Source organism: Falco biarmicus, chromosome 7 (genome assembly GCF_023638135.1).
Source record: "Falco biarmicus isolate bFalBia1 chromosome 7, bFalBia1.pri, whole genome shotgun sequence".
NCBI classification, from domain to species: Eukaryota; Metazoa; Chordata; class Aves; order Falconiformes; family Falconidae; genus Falco; species Falco biarmicus.
Window position 1 is genome coordinate 30,391,030 of NC_079294.1, and position 17,850 is coordinate 30,408,879.

At 35.7% G+C, this 17,850-nt stretch overlaps 1 protein-coding gene across 2 annotated transcripts in view; it reads right to left on the reverse strand.

Annotated features, from left to right (window-relative positions):
* The window catches only part of TTC7B (tetratricopeptide repeat domain 7B), a 144,519-nt gene that overhangs the window by 29,899 nt on the left and 96,770 nt on the right, over positions 1-17,850 (reverse strand). Inside the window, exons 17-19 of one of the 2 annotated variants that reach the window (XM_056346639.1) lie at positions 16,783-16,880; positions 5,565-5,705; positions 327-529 (exon numbers count right to left, since the gene is read on the reverse strand). In XM_056346639.1, the coding sequence (XP_056202614.1) occupies positions 327-529; positions 5,565-5,705; positions 16,783-16,880 (442 nt within the window). Of the gene's footprint in view, positions 1-326; positions 530-5,564; positions 5,706-11,750; positions 12,033-16,782; positions 16,881-17,850 lie in introns of those variants that run through there. The other variant, XM_056346642.1, reaches the window with a different exon arrangement.

Sequence of the window (17,850 nt, forward strand, 5' to 3'; positions counted from 1 at the left end):
AGCAGTAGACTACAGTATCCAACTCTTCTCTTACCATAAGCCACCTTTATTTCCCAACAGCACTGAGCATTAGGCAGATGAGAATGACTTGCTTTTCTGTAGTCTCTGTTAACAGGACCAAAATAGTCTTGTTGCCTGCAGATCTTTTTTATGTCCCAATACACACAGAAGAGAGAATAAAAACCCAGAAAAGACGGTTTCCAAAGCTATTTTGCTAATAAGAATATAGATCCAAAACTGTGGGTTACCCATACCAAGTTAAGATTCCATAACATAATATTATCAGTTGAGACAACAGCTCTTACGAGTGTGGACTCAAGACTTACCAGCCTCTGCATGCTTTTCACATGGGTAGGACTAATAGATAAGGCCTCTTCATACCAGCGTTTGGCTTCATCGATATTTCCACGAAGTTCAGCCACCTGACCTCTCATGTAGAGAACATAGTGCGACATCGGAAAGAGGTTAGCTGCCTCCTGGGTGCACGCCGTGGCCTCAGCAGGCTTCCCAATTCCTATGTAGACTTCAGCTGTGGAAGAAATGTGAGGACCAATAAATGACTGTTACTTCATTGTACCATGACTAGATGTTGTTACATGTGCTGTATTTGTAAATAGCTTAATTCTAAACAAAGACTATTTTCCTCAAAAAGTTTTGCATCTCAAGAGAAATTATTACATAAATTATTTTAAGCTAATTATTCTTTTAGGAAAGTTGCTTTTCTAAATGTAACAGGACTTTGAACCTCTAAATAGCTGTTTTAAACACCAGATAACTCTTTACAGTTTGTTACTTTTAATTGAAATCTGGGTTTCTTTCATCTTTGTTTTATTTTTAAGATACGAGCATGCCAGTATTCCAGTACTATTTCAGAAAAGAAGACCCAACACAAACCAGCACACAGAGAACCTTACAGTAGGTAAGTGAACACAACTAATTACAGGGTTTTCTGAATTTTACATTTCACCCATTAAGGAAACAGTAGTAATTGTTCCAGCTACTGATCACTAAATGGCAAGTCTGGTATGAAAGCGGTAACTTTCATACTTCAGAGCACTTTAAAAGAAATATGTTATTTGGTGTAAAGTTTCCTGGTTAAATTAGAAGAATATGTGAAATCCTTAATCAGCATTCTGATTTAACAAAATCTGTTCATATTTCCAAGTATTTTATCCAAGATATCCTCTAGAAGCTAAGAACATGTAACTCTGTAGCTTTAAAAAAAATAATAAAGAAGCTATATTTAATTTAACATAAATCACTTCTGATGAAAGCACTTGAGTAGCCTGACACACACTTGTCTAAATCACATTGACTATACAGGAAAAAAAGGGTTCATTCAGTAAGTGATTAACAATTAACAACAGAAGAAATATTTGCCTTCAATAGCTCTTAGAACACTCTTCAAGACTGCTATTTCAGTACCCTGCTGGATTATCTTAATCTCTTGCTGAATGAGTGGGAGAAGGGGGAAATAAAGAGATACTAAATGCAAGAAAAAAATATTAAAGATTCTGGGTTGAGTTATCCATTTTTTTTAATGTTGGTATAGACGCCAGAAAAACTGAGCCTCAAAATAATCATATAAATGCATTCTATTGTATCATTCTGTACAAAAGCCTTATAGATTAAGGTTTAAATCAAAATGCTCCATCAAAAGAGCAAAATGAACTAGTTCAAAACGTGCTTCTCACTGTACAGTACAGGCCACCCATCTTGGTTTACAGGCTGTCAGATCAGGATCTCACACTACAGTAGTGGATCTGGGATTATGCATAAAACTCTGAATGAGACTGATGCTTGAATGTCTTTAAAGCAGCTTTCTTCCGAGATAATTGCATCAGACAGACTTAACAGTATCCCTAACTAGTCAGCTTCGGTACAGCAGAGTGTATATTCCAGGTGACACCTGCTATGAACATCCATACTTACTTTCATCAACATCATTTCATAACAGTGACTAACAAAACCTGGACTTGCAGTAGCAGTTGGTGAGCAAACACAGTTTAAAGGTCCTACTCATTTTCTATGTTTTTAACTGTTTTTTGTAGGGTTGCTGGAATGAATTATTTTCTTCCTCTAAGACCTAATCCTATTGATGGGAGAACATATTTTTTTTACCAGAAGAGCATTATTTTGCTCCTCAGTTGACTAAAGTGTTTCACAGAACACATTCTACCTAACATAAATAGTCTGTCCATGTGGATGTATGGATTAATGCAGTATATTTTTAGAAACTAATGAAATGCATTTTTATGGAAACATGTCTCATCCACAAAAAGAACTAACACATGAAACTGTAGATCCAGCAACACTTCTTTTTTCCCTAAAACCATCTCATCTAGTCAGAGATGGTACTCTATAACTAAAGAATAGCAATCGTGCAAGATACTGAAGGCATACAATTTGGAAATAAAAATCTAAATCTGGGAGAAATTACATTTTTCTAGGATTTTACTTTTACTAACTGTTGGCAGAATCTGAAGAGCAAGTTGTAGCCATAATTTGAGAGCTGGACATACAGCAAAAAATATGAATTGTAATGGGAGTTGGGGTTTTTTTAAACCCTAAAATATTTTGGTATTGCTGTGGGTACTTCATTCTTGAGCGCTTTTCTAAAAGCTACATGGTCAATAGTACTACATGAGAAACAAGATTTTAGCAACTAGAAAATACACTACATTTTTAAAATGCAAACTATTTGAGCTCTCCTGGTTTTATTGTCTCTTCTCCAGCACCATCAGACTTGAAATATAGTTTCAAATAAACACTCCCAAGCTGCTTGTTGAAAAGACAGTTAGTAAAAATATAATTTACACAGACTGTAAAAGGTACTAAGTAAAAGCTGTAATTATTAGCAATCGATATGCAGAAACTAAAAATTATTATCTGCTACAACAATAATAGACTGAAAAATAAGCAGACTTTGCCTAATTTAACAGACTGCAGTTGAAATTCTGTATTCCTTGAGGGGAAACAAGTACGATAGCAATGGCTTTTAACACTAGCCAACAGAGGCTGCAAAACTGCTTATAAATTAGTCTTACATTACTGTAAGAGATACTAAATCTTGCTGTGCTGCTTACTAACTGCAGCACGGAAACTTGACAGCTAGTATCAGACCTTCCTAAAAGTATTAAACCTAAACAAAATAATTCCTTTATGTTTAAAGCTATTATATTTATTTTAAAAATAACCTCTCTTTTTCTCTACCAGAAGTTCCACCACCCCAACAGAACATACAATGCGCTTTTTGAAAAGCTATGAAAGAATAAATAGAAAGTTGGGCTTGTGGCTAGTTGTTAAGCATGAAAGCTCATTAAAGACATTTCTGAAACTGAAGAAGAGCTGTTTGTTCTGAGATAATGACTTCAAACTGAATGAAAATGTTAAAAACCTACACAGCAAATTCAAATACATCAGTTGCCGAAAACTGGCAAGTGCCAGCAGACTTTGTAGTAAAACCTCAGAGGGGAGCAGCAGTGTGAAGAGAAACCAGGTGACAAGTCTGCTGTGCTCTTCTCAGTGACTCCACCTAGAGAACACCAAGAATGCCTTCTGGCATTTTATTGAGAAACCAATATATTTTCCAATCAAACTGCATAGCAATACTGAGTTCAGCCTTGATGCATTTCTCAAAGGATGATCACAGCAATTGATCATTTAGGGACAGGTCTAGTTTTTAATAGTGAGGCACTGGAGAATGTACTAATTGCAAAAGTTACTTTATTTCAGGCCCTAGCCTGATACTCCATCTCTACACTGTATGCCCAGAAATGAAAGGCTGAAACAGTCCATTAATAAACCTAAGACGAAAAATTACAGGCCAGTTACTGTGTGCAACAACTTCTTTGAACCGAATGCCATGCTCATTTGCACTAATGACAGCTGGAATGACACTATATCCAGAAGAACAAGCATTTTCTCCTTTTCACATCATATGTATTAGTTTGGGTAAATACATTCCACTAAGTTTTGCATGTATTAGAACATATTTATGTAACTTTTCCATGTCTCTATAATCTTACAGGGAAGAGTAATTCTGAATTTTTGTATTTTAAGATTTAAAGTTTGTTAAAGATTCACACACACACACCGCCCACACTAAGTAGTAAAACACTGCACAACCATACAGGGAGTCAAACAGTTAAACATGGCATGAGTCTCAAAAAGGAAGTGATTTCCCAGTGGTAAATCTTCACTTTTATTTAAAGAACATGTGCTGTAAGGCAGGCGTTAAGTAATTTTATCGCTGTATTCTATGCAAGTAACCCATATATACTGATGAAGACACCTTCCAGAGTATCTGTTTTGTATTGTACTTCTGGGAGAGAAAACTTTATTATGAATGTTCCTACAGGATGCTCCTTTCTCAAGGCTCAGGGCATTTACTGTAGCAGGACAAATAGTTGAATAGCAGGATACCTAAACACTCTGAAATGCAGCACAAATCACCAGCAGAAGTATCAGGAACAGGATCATTCCAAAGCGGAGAAGAAGTAGACTTCAGGTTGCAGGATCTTCTCTGAAGGCAGACAGCAGCTCTCTTTCATCTCTTGCCATTTTTTTTTTCATTGGTCCCCATGTGCAAAGAATCAGAGTACTCTTTGTACTTTGTTGTGTCCTTCCACTGGATCTTTAACACTTTAGTTTATTTTCTAACCCAACTCTCTCCTGCTTCCCACCCATGCTTCCTCCTGCTGGTAATCAAGAATATGGCCTAAAGACCATGCTTGCTGAGATAGGTATTTTTAGGGATGGAAAGTGGACTGTGCAGCAGATTGCAACAGCAGACCACCAACATGTATGCAAACCTATATTGTGAACTAAAAAGGAATCAGCAGAGACTGTCCAGACTCCTTTGTAGAAAAAACAGCAGCAGTCACTTGCATGGGTTGGATAAGCAGCAACAAGACATGACCAGCAAAAATCAAAACCCAGAAAATAAGCAGTGGAACTAGCTGTCACAGAAGGCTGAGAAATTATCAGCATTATAGATGCTAAGAGTTACTGTGGAGGGCTGTCTGTGAAGGTTTCTAAGTACTTAAAATTGATGATGGCACAATGCAGGACAGGTGACTGCACTACGTCTCGGTGGACCTTGTCTTGTTCTAATTTGTGTTGCTTTCGAGGAGCCCTTCCACCCCAAATGAGATCACTATTATTAATCACTATCATAGCTTGCTCTTTCCAATCTTCTGTGCTTTTTCTCTAAAACACTAATTAATAACTGGGAGCCACTGCCCTGTAATCACTTCCACACAATGAAACTGTTAATGCAAAATAGGTAAATGAAAATGCTAAGAAACACAGCACTGATTTCTTGAATATAAGCATGAAGTAAAACAATAAAACTACTGCCTTATCTTACATAAATGATCTTAGACATGAGCAACTCTAATGTGCTTTTTATTTCTTGACTTGCCTCAGTGCCACACACACAACTGGAAAAAGTTTGATCTGTTAGTGATAACAGATTCTGAATGAAACCAACAGATTTTTGCAAGTCCTTAGGCTAGCAAGGGGAGGGGAAAGAACAAGAAATAATATTACTTTCACATTACCTGCATGAAGCCATATTTGAGCCAGAGTCATCCAAGGATGCAGGGGACCTTGTTTAGGGGCACTGCTTTGCAGAGATGAAGCAACCTCGGATAGTGCTTGCTCCACTCTGGAAGCTGCTATTGATGTGGCATGGACTGAACCTGTAGAAGTGATAAAAAATTTACCATCACAGAAAGAATGAAGGCCATACACATTGTATAAAACATTTAATCATAACCCTTTCCATGAGATGTTTCACCCCAAACTCCAAAAGGTTTAATTTATATGTGAAGTTTTGGAGAAGTTTTTTGAAATGTCAGGTTAATTTTCCTTGTTATGAGAGCTTTTATACTGGTCTGAAAGACTATATAAAACCCACACTGAACATTGGTAACTATACCTGACACATTTTCGGGTTGCTACTATGTATACTCTCTATTAAATTCAACATCTCTTTTCTGGCAATGTACGATCCAAAAGAAGATTTGTGAAGGTATCGTATGCTGTAATCTTCAGGTTGCTGCATGCACTTTGATGTTAGTAATTGCTACGTCTTTCCATAGAGTGCAATTAGAAGACTATTTTAGACTAATAACAGTACAAAAAGAGAGAACTAAAATACACAAGATGATCACAACATACCCCACCACAAATACACAATTAAACTGCACTGAATGTAAACCCTAGCTAATCAAGAAGGCCAAGTTAAAATGCCTTGTGGCAAAAAAAGTCCCTTGCATAAAGAACATTCCCAAAGCATACTATGTAAAGCATAATTCTTGTAAAATGAAGGATGTACAAGTGAGATTAGAATCTCATTGGCAAATGCTACCCTTTTCAAATTAATGGAATTAGAAAAACTTCTATGACTAGAGAATATGTAGTGGCAACTGTACTTTGGATAGCCAATTACTGACAGCATATTTAGTCATGGCTTTTTTTTTTTTTGAAAAAATCAAGATCATGATTATTTTAAGCTACACTCCTTGCCATCTAAGCTTCAACGTACCTCTAGTTGTTTTATAATTAAAATTACAAAATCTCAGACCGACTAGGCCTGATTAATAACTAACGGAAGTGAAATATTCCATACTGGATCAGACAAGAAGCCTTCTAAGCCCATCAGTATATCTGTAATGGTCAACAATGGCAGGTATTCCAAAAGAAAGTAGCGAACCCTCTACAAGTTGAGCTACACCCCACAAGATCATCCTCATCACTAGCAGTTAAGAAATAAATGAAACCTTTGCTCTCATTATCACAGGTTTTCTAAGAATTTTAACAAGAAGGGATTAGCCACATAAAACATACATTCTTAAGTGTGATGAGATAAATCAGCAAAGCAGAAGAAATTCCCAGCACATGGGTCAGTGGGAAGAGGATGTTTGTCTGAAAGTGTGCATCATGTTTCCCTTAACTGACAGAAACAGGGGAAAAGCAGCACAGGACATAATTAGCATTTCGTATGTTGTTACGAACAAGGAATTGCTGTGAAGATCTGATTGCTGTGTAGAGTTTGCTTTCCTTTACTGGCTGACGAAACAACTCAAACTCCAGCCTGCAGAGTTGAACATTCACTAAGTTTTTGTGTGTCCTATCTTTAAGGCTTAATTTCTGAAGAAATACAGAAGGCAAGTCTAAACAAGAAGCATGGGGAGCACATTCCAAGAAAAATACCAGCAAAGGTACCGTAAACAAGCACTAGTCACCAGCAATCCTTTTCTTGCCTAACATCCATTTCTGTAAATGCATGTCACTGCAGCCTGTCACAGGTAGCACCTAGCACTGGCTAACAGTGAAAGAGCCTCTTCATCTCTCCAGAAGAATTTGTAAAGAAAAGGTGTGATTCACTGACACAAAGGATATAATGTAATCCCTTCCTTCTGAAAAGCAAGTATGCAATGTAGTATTAGAAAGGGCCTATATTTCCTATTTAAAACAAGGACTCTGGCTGCTAACCAGGTCACAAATATTTTCATACAGAAAGTGAGCTGTTAGATTTTGAGCCTCTAGTACTTAATCCTAAAGTACATATGATAATACATTATCAAAACTTTTTGTACATCTATTATATATAAATTAAGAACCATACTGTGATAAAATTCTTATGTGCTGCAGTGCCACCTATATTAATGTTAAAATGGAGTGGATACCGAGCTTCCTATGCTAGCTAACCCCTATCCTGGACTTCATTCTGAGTGGCAGAAAAAAGAAAAAAACTTTAAAAAAAATATTTCCAGAATTTTTTTTCAAAGTGTCATTATTCAAATTGCTTATATTTCCTGTTTAGGAAAAAGTTATCCCTTAACATATTGCAGCAATTTGTTCTCTGAAGAAAATACATACATATTCAAAGCAATAGTCTTCACGTGTCCTTACTTTAATCAAACCACTAGAAAATAGTTACCTCCTATCTTTCACTAAATTAATACAGCTGATGAAAAACATATTCTAAATTAATCTTGGTATTCAATGTGGACCAAGTAACTGTTTTAGAAACTCAGGCTGCAGATTATTCAACACAATCAACTAAATTTAAGATGTCTCTAAACAACCTAAACAAGTGGATTCTTGGGGTTTATGTTTGAAGATCAATGTTAAGCAACATACAAAGAAACTTAGCGTAATCTCCTGCAGGGCTCTTTGGAAATCCCAGCCTTTGAAATCCTTCATGGTTCAGTCTTATTTAAAGTGTAGAGAACTTAAGGATGTTGTGGAACAGCACAGGAGCATCGGTAACTGGGCTTTTTTGTGTGGTTTTTGTTTCTCTTAAAATCCTCCTTGCAGCAGCTATTAAGAGAGACATCAAGCACAGGGCTATACAGTTTCCAAAAGGAGGAGGGATGACCTCTAGTTCAGCTCTGCATATCTAATTAGCACAGCCAGTGTATCATTATGTGTATTATCACATTTCTAAATCTTAGCTATTATCTTTTTTCTTTCTTCCTTTTTTTTTTTTTTTTTTTTTTTTAAACAGTAGGTTTTGACACTGCCTAATCAGGCACCTTTCAGGTACATTACACTCATGCTGATAGCTCTAACCTATAAACCCCTAAATGCCTCTTTAGTATTGCCACAATTAGCTGTCATCTGACTCATTTCTGGCTCCTTCTGTTAAAATACAATTAGTAAGCCTTTATTTTGCAGGACTAAAAGTCATTTAAAGATCCTGTGTACTAAAAAGCTTTTTCTGACCTTCCTCCAAATTTTATTCAATCCTTTTCTTATTATAACTATCGGGACTATTTGTTCCTTGTTCTAAACCAGCTCCACCCCCCCACACCCCCCTACCCCAATTCAGATCTTTATAGTCACATCACAATTCTAAAATGTATAGTAATTTCAACTACAGCGGGTAAAAATACATAGTGGTTTGCGAGAAACTGAGGGCAGAGAGTGGATCCTACAGCCTGCTCAAGGCCTCACAGATCCTATGTAGCCAGTTACTTATTTGGTGGCTCCCTGCTGATTTTGTCATAAGCTCTGCTCCCTCTTCCCAGCCTTGTCTGCATTTTTCTTTCTTTGGTCTGTGTTCAGTACCTTCAGCCAAACACAAACAGATCCTCACTTCCAGTGTTACAATGTACTCAGCTGTAGCCTCCTTCAGATGCCCAGATACAGTTGCAGCATTTTCTGATTTAAAATTTTACCATATCTTTCATGCACACAAATACCCTTGCTCTTCCCAGACAAGTTCTAGACCTGCTGTTATAGTGTGACACTTAAGAATCAAGAAAAATCCCTCAGAATATCACAAGCAGCAAAGAGTGTGTATTTTGAAATATAAAAGCATGAGGTCTGGAAAAGTAATATATCACCAAAATGGATCCTGGCTTCTCACTTTCATTTGTTTCATTTTGTTATGAAGCTTGTTCATACTAAAAAGGCTAAGTGCAAAACAGCGACTATCTTCACAGGATCTAAAATTTGCTCTTAAAATTACTTACTGATTAACATCTGGAATCACATTCACATTGCACAATGTCAGGTGTGACAGAAGGTCTTAATCATAACAAAATGTTTCTAAACCAAAAAAGTATAACCTCCCACTGAAGCTCCCTATAATGACATTTGCCCAGCATTTACAGTTTCTACTCACCATACTAACATAGTATCTGCAACAACCATGGTTATGTCAATATTTCAATTCAATCTCAAGTAGAAAACCTACCAACAGCCTTGTACAAACACGATTTAACCACAAAGCTCTCATCTCACAGAAGCCTTTCCTTTCCAAGTCATACCTACAGTTCAACTTCTGTGAACAATGATGTGTTCAATTCTTTCTCTTCAGGCTTTTCTTAAGATAAATATTACAGGAGAGTCTACATGAAACTCATCTTTTAAATACCATTTAAATCCCCCATGTAAATAAGCACATTATGACTTCCACAGTTCTTTCCTTGGTCATTTCCCAATAAATTCTTCACAACATAGCCTAATGGACATGAACTATGACACAGGCTCTATCAGCACTTAGCTGACATACAGGCTTGGAGAAAAACAATCACTTTCCTATGTATATCAAATTTTCTTTCTGAAAATGAGTAAAAGAATGGACCATCATCCTTCATGAAACATGATCATATCTATTGGCAAAAACACTGTAACAGGATTTCTTTTTATACCATAGAAGAAAATATTACTAAACAGTTTTACATTCATCACATTTTCAATGTTTCAACAGTTACATAAAGAAAAAAAAAATGCTTTAACAGCAATGCTCATGCAGGAGAAAAGAGGAAAAACCCCATGACCTTCAACTTTACATGCACACACAGCCGGCATTAAGAACATTAGTGGTGTGACATACAGAGAACTCTGTGCTAAAAAAAGCAAATCGCATGATACAAAGAGGCAGTACCTTCTGCAGGACTAATACATCACTCAAGTGATGTATAGATTGGCAGGTTTAGCCAAAATTAACAATTTTACCAATGAAATTAATTGTCTGAGACACCTTTTACACTCACAAAGTTAGCTTATCTTTTGGTACAAAATTATGCATGGAGATATTAGCAGTCAGGTGTGGACAGCATCATTCATAGAGCATCCTCTCAGCTCCTTGAAAAAGATTTTCTGTGCTTAGTCACTGTCAAACATGCTGCTGTTTTATGTCTCTTCTTACTTTTCTCTCCTCCACCAAATTGGTCTCCTGTAATACCTCATAAAAATCTATGAAAAATTGAAGTAATCAATGAAAAAAAAAAATCACAAAATTTAATGATCAGGGCTAAACACACACCTTTATAATGCAACTGATTAGCGAAAAAGAACCTTACTTCACATCCTGGCTAAAGCAGCAGTGACTTCAATTGAGCTATGTTCTCAATTCTCTCTTACATAGCTTGTTTTCATCATTTTATAATTTTAAAGTGTACTCTTAAGAGATTTATTCCACAAGCCAAATTTGTACCATAAGAGAAAGTAGTATTTTATTATGGCTCATGACAGCAGTTGTAACGTTGCATTCTGGACCAACATACTCCTTAGGAATGGCAGTGGCATAAAATGTTCTGTAATACAACATACTGGCAGATTGCCATTATGTTATACAAGACCTTCCTAATATAACTTTATTTGCAGTCCTCTAGAAATGAATACTGCCTCTTTAATTATTAAATGCAAGTGTTAGTTGAGTGCATTCAGATCTTGTAAGATTACAGCCCTTGGGGTGACTGAATGGGCAAAGAGCATCAGCCTTGCTTTACACACTATCAAACTTCCACTACTGATGGAGAAAACACGCATGTTTTGTGGTAAAGAAAAAGGTGATTTAAGTCCTGAAGAAATTAATAGAACTGCACAGTGAATACTACTTACAAACCAAAAAAAGGGAGTAAAAACCATGAAAGTAAGCATCTGATGGATTGCCTTTGAACAGATCAAAGCACAAATTAAAATCCAAAGTAAGAAGGAGAAAAAAAAATTAAATATATTAAACCATGAACTCCAAGAAAGCCAGAGGATTTCTAATAATCTTCAAACTGTAAATCAGGTTTACAGGGTTTCAAAAGATTAATTTTAAATATGAAGATTACTGTTTACAATAAATATTTTCATAGAGCCTTTGCTATACTTCTGAAATCATGCTCCTCTTCAACAAAAATTGGAAGTCAGGTCAGTAATATGAAGTGCCTTCTGCTTCTTTCACTATAAAAACCCCTGAACTGTGCAAGACACAGAACATGAAATTTTCAGCCCTTGTAACTACACTAACATGCTATAAGCATCTAGGCAAACCTCTACTTACTCACAGATAGAGAGCTTTAACTTTCATTAATTATTTAAACTATACAAAGGATTCCAATATCTCTTTTTTTCGTGGTTCTGCTACTTCTCATGCATATGGTGGAAGCTCCTTTCTCTGAGGATACAGTAGCTTGCAAATGGAAAACTTGGGCTTTACATAATGCAATCCGTGCTTGGGCTTCTGCATTCTTTCAGTTTGCCTTCATTCTGGAGCGGGTTCTTATTAACTTGTAGCTCTGCAAAGAACAAGTAATTTAATGCTAACTGGGACGTACTGCTAATAGAGTAGCTCTGAGCAAGTTCAACTCAATGACACCCAACCTGTAATAGCAATCAATCAGCTATTCAGTTGCTTCAAGAAGAAATCCAGACTTCAACCAGGTAAACTTCTGTAGGACACACATTTCCTGGAGTCTAAAGGAAGCACTTTCTTTAATTTCCAGTTACAGGCTTGTATATGAGCTAGTGTTTTCAAAACTCTGGTCTTACATCAGCTATTTTAACAACTGAATTTTGCTAATACTCAAAGTTTTATTTTCTACATTTTGTTAGGAATTAATATCTTTGACATTATATCAGTTAAAGGCTAGGTGTCAAAAATAAATTTCTTAAAGATTGGATTATAGTAAATGCAGTGACAAAACCAGCGCTATGCATAAAGCTATGAGCGAAGGACAATTTAACAGAAATGGAAAGAAGATAAAAAGAGATGGCTGAAAAACTATGTTGATTTTACCCTGCCACCTGAACTACTCTGGCAGCATTACTGTAGAGTTTGTATTCAAACAACATGGGGATTGATCTTAGAGCATGTTTAAATTGGCATCACTTCAATGAGCATAATGGCTTTTGACTTGAAATAGAGTAATGCTGACTTTCACTGCTTTAATACCTCTGAAGCATTCCAACATGCCCTACCTGCAATGCGAAAATATACACTGATATTTAGGCAATTTTTTCCTTCATGTGAATTTTCAGGGAAGGCTGTGAATGCAATTAGCTAAAGGCTTTCTAAAATTAAGTCATTAGAAACTGTACAGATAAGAAGGAAATTCTGTGAAAAAGACAAGTCTTAGCAGGCAAAAGATGCCAGCAATGACAATTTACAGCAGTAAATGCTAGAAAGCAGTCTTGGCCAATAACCTCTTTTATCAAACACCTATCGTTTTCTGTAACAGTCATGAGAACAGAGTATTAAATATGTCTGTAATTTTACCTCTTTTGGGATTAGTAAAACAGTCTATTCTGATGAAATCATTAAAAAACCCATTCAGTATTTAATGAATAGCATCTTGAAAGGCCAGATTATCTGACACTCTCTTGAAACTTAAATTGTTTAAACACAGTTTATCAGTTTTGAAGATTATCAGAAAAATACAGCACAGACTAACACGCCCATCAGGAACAGAAAGCCAATTTACAGCGAGAAGGTGTACAGGGCTCAGGAACTTGGTCACAGTATGGAGCAGCTGCATGGGGCCAGACAAAGGTATCTGGTTTAGGATGAGGATGAGGAAGATGAGAAGATACAAACAGTTGGAGAGGAGACTCTGTTCTTGAGAGAGAAGATGAGGAAGTATCAGAGGCTAAAAAGTGAAACAAAGAGAATGATAAGGGGAGGGGGGGCATGGCAGGAAAGAAAAAAGATCCAACAGGGTTTAATGGACTCATGGATGCCAAAAAATGCAAAGCATTTATTTCACCATTCAGTAAGATGGAAATGGCTTCTACATAAGATAAATATCACTTCTTCTGAAAGCAAAAAAACCCCCAATACCCTATATTCATAAGTACTCTCCTTCCATAATAAACTAGATTAAAAAAACAAATTAAATATTTTTCTACTATCTTCTAATGCATTAATTTGTAAAATATATTTAAGGGGAAGTAAAAACAATGTTTAAAACTCAGCTACTGTTTTTTCTTCCTATGATAAGCTCAGTGGACTGCAACCAATACACAACAAATTGATAATCTGTTTTTAAAAAGACTGAGTGCAACTTACCTTAACCAAAATAGCCAACTGAGTTTTAAGTGATTTGCATATGTATATCTATCTTTGGATATGAAACGTGCCTGCCTCCCTGTGAGATTTTATTTCAGTGATTGGTTCATCAAAATGGGGTTTTTTTCCCATATTTATTTCCTTCATCAATAAATACAAATATGGGTGCCTGCCACTCGTGGCAAACCAGCTAAAATAGAAGGCAAACTTAAAGTAGATTTGCCGTAGTTATTCATCAGGGCATTAGAATTAACAGTCCAGCCTTGTAAGAAGTCCACAATACATTCTTTACATAATTCGAAGGTCACACAAATTTAAATTTGGATCATTTAATCACTTTTGATTATGGGATTGGTAAGAGCTCTACATAAAACTGTTTAAGATATTTTTTTTTGTTTATTTCAACTCCTGCTTAATTGAGACATCTAAGAAAAATAGTCTTTTTACACCCATTACAGATAGGTGTGGGTTTTTTTAAAGGATTTTAAAGTTCAAATTGCAAGTATGTAAGACTTCAGATTTGAATTTTAGCTCTCATTTCTTGGTATTCAGATTGACTGAACTCAGACTAGACAGGCACAGGGGATCATCATCCCAGGTGGGAAGCAAACTTAGGAAGGTGAAAATTTCCAAATGGTCATGTGAATACACACACACAAATGCATACACATGGTAGCATTGTACTGTATAAAGAGGAGGGGAGCAAACATTGCCATCCTAAAAGGATTTTTTTTTTAATATCTTTCCTGCCCACCCCTATTTTAACATTTTAACTTATTTAAATGTCAAATTCCTTCTGCATCGCTACACAATGGGGATCCACAGAATTTGCACGAGCTTTTTCAGCCTATAAAGGTCTAACATCTCAACCTCCTATTGTTCCTATCATCTACCTGTTGTGAACAATTTTTTTTAACAGTCTGCTTAAAGTTTTCTCACTCAAACACTAATACAAGCTTGACGTCTTTTATTCTTATAGTACCATAACCTTCTAACTTCTGCAGAATTTTTCTATAATCTTCTGGATGAAGAGTTTTGGACAAATGGAGCTTTATATGTATACTACTGTATAGACACAATAGATGATAAAACTGTAGTCCTTACCAGAATTGGTATTGCAACCAGGTTTCTTTTGCTCAAGTTAAAATAAGCCCCAACCAAAAAACCCCACCAAATTCCCCCCCAAAAAAACAGAAAAAGAGAGACCCCTCCCAGCCCATCTTCCACAGTTACCTTTTAAATAATCAAAAAGGGACCCCCTATTTTTAATTTCCCATCTTGTGCTCCTTTAGAGTAGAGATAAGCTCCAACAACACAGCTGAGATTGGGGAAAAAACGACAAATTGGAACTTCTGGAAAAATCAGAACATATGTATACATCCTGTTTTCCACTCAAGATATTGGCTGCAGGATTTGAATCTGGGGTAAGCTTCTTGAAAAACTCAGTTTTGGATGAGGATCTTTACTTAAAAGTGTTGAGGAATATGCAGTCTTTAAAAAGCACCAATTCATGATGCTCTCAAGAGTGGTAGACACGAAATAGGACACCCCAAGGTATAGATCAAGAGCGTTATGTCCACATGGGGGAAAACCAAACAAAACCCTGTAACTAACCAAAAAACCCTCCCACAACACCCCTCCCAACAAGTGTTTTTTTGAAGGCATAAAATATCTATGTCTATCTCTGTATGTATATAAAACCTTTAAAATCCAGTTATGTCCTTAAAATGAAACAATAAGCTAGACTAGAATATACAATGATCACTATAGAATGGTATGTTATCTTATCCATATTATAAGAAAAAAAGACAACAAAAAATTCCTCTAAATTATGCCATACTTCAGACCAGATCATACTGTAGTTCTTTGAAATCAGGGAACCTGATCTTTGTAATCAAAACTGTTTAACACTATAGCAAGCCCAGAATGCTTTCTATTTACTTACATGATTTCAAAACTGAGTGAACTTTTGATCCAACTTTAATTTTCAGAAGTTAGATAACTAAATTTTTCTCTACTGCACAATTCTGATATTAAACAGATGCATTACACATTTTGGTGTATCTTAATCTATGGGTCACTGGATTTAACTCATAGGCTGGCAGGATTTTTCATAAATGGATTGTGTCAAAATGTGATTAAACAGAAATTCGCATCTGAAAGGTGGCAGGTAAAGCATGCTACAGTTTTGTGCTAAAACCCAGGAAATGGAAAACTCTCAGCATTTAGAATGCAAGTAACATACAGTAAAGATTTTTGGAACATCATGGTAATTCCTTCTGCAATTTTCTCAGAACACATGGCTCATCTGCTTTTTGGTTATATGACTTTTAAGGCATATCAATTTGCACTGTGATACATGAATGTATTAAAATAGGCAAATTACATATTGTAAATATTTACTGGCATGTAACAATCTTAGCTTTTATGTAGCGTACCTGTGCACCACCACAATTTCTGATATGTATATCAAAATGTCACAGTATATATGATTTGTAATAAATGCATTTTGCTTATAATGTCAAAGCTATGACTACAGTAAGCCAACCCATCCATGTAATTATATTTTAATATATATTAGAGATTTTAATGAATTTAATTACAATGATGTCTTCAGGTTTTTGAGATTAAAATTCTTCTGACTTATTTAAAACGAAAATATGTGCAAATATCAAATGGACAAAAAAGCACAGGGCTTTCGTAAACAGGTTAGTTTAGCATAGTAATTTTCAGACCTTGCATAAGAAAATACCTCTAAGCTCCGCAATATCCATACTATAGATACTTTAATTTACAGAGAATGTGGTCAGCAAGTATTTCATAAATAAAAAAGTAAAAAAATCTTATATTGCATGTCTATTTCCACTTCTATGAAGACAATAAAAATATGATTTCATTTTGCAAAATAAACCAAAAATGATGCAAAATATAGCTATGGCTAGACCATTTTACCTATTTTATTGTTCAAATTCAGTTCTTACCTGTTTCAGGATCACTGAAATCTGGTAATGTAATTGTATTAAGCTGTCGTCTATCAGCAATAGCTCTGTCTAACAGGCTGCTCCCACGTCCGGAATCACTGTAATGAAGTATAGAAATTGTAAGCTATTAAAATACAAAATTATATACTGAGATACAAGTTGCCTGGTGCCCTCCTCCCACAAAGGTTCTTGCTATAAAAGTTCTTGCTATGAACAAATTTAGTACCAAGCACCACTAACCATTTACAGTGCATTAAGCCAGCAACATTAGAACAGAATTAAGATGAGCAAAACTAAATCCATATTTACTTAAGCAATTCTGTTTCCATAATTAATGCAATCATGAAGGGAATACCGGCTTTTAATTTCACTCATAGCTAATAGGTTTCCAAAAAGAATTTATTGCACCTTAAACTTTTATGTAATATGAGGTACAGCTCTCACAGGAAGCTGGGATGGCAGATATAAGTTTGAAAGGCCTCCCAGGCTGAAGAGAAACACTAAACTGAGGACATTTAATTTTAGGTAAAGATATTATAAAAATACTGTAACTACATTTCACATAAAAAAGGTATTGCTTTTATCTGTAGAGTTTTTTGGGGGGTTGTTTGCTGTTTGTTTTTATTTAATTTAATTTGCAAATAATGCAAAATTTAACATTTGTTTGCTAATGTTAAATTTGACCCTAACAGCACAGGTAGGAACATTCTGAACACTTCCAAGACCTCAGGAGCCTAAGCAGTAGTAGTGGTTTTCACTGATCGCTCCTGTGGACAAATGCACTTAACCTCTACTTTAGCTGTAACTCGGTATCTGTCCCTCAGGCTTCTTGTTGATGTACTTGCTGGAAAACTAATTGCTCCTAGAACTACTATTAAAGATTCAGCAGAAAAGGGAGTGAAGAACTAAGTGCTCCTTCTCCTTAAGATGAGGTGTGTGTATTGAGATATGTAAAAGAAAGCTGTGAGGAAGCACATAGGGGTACTCTTTCTTTAACATTCTATGGTTAATGCAGTAATTTCACTTTTAGGATTGTAAATCTGGTACTATTCACTATCCATTAACACC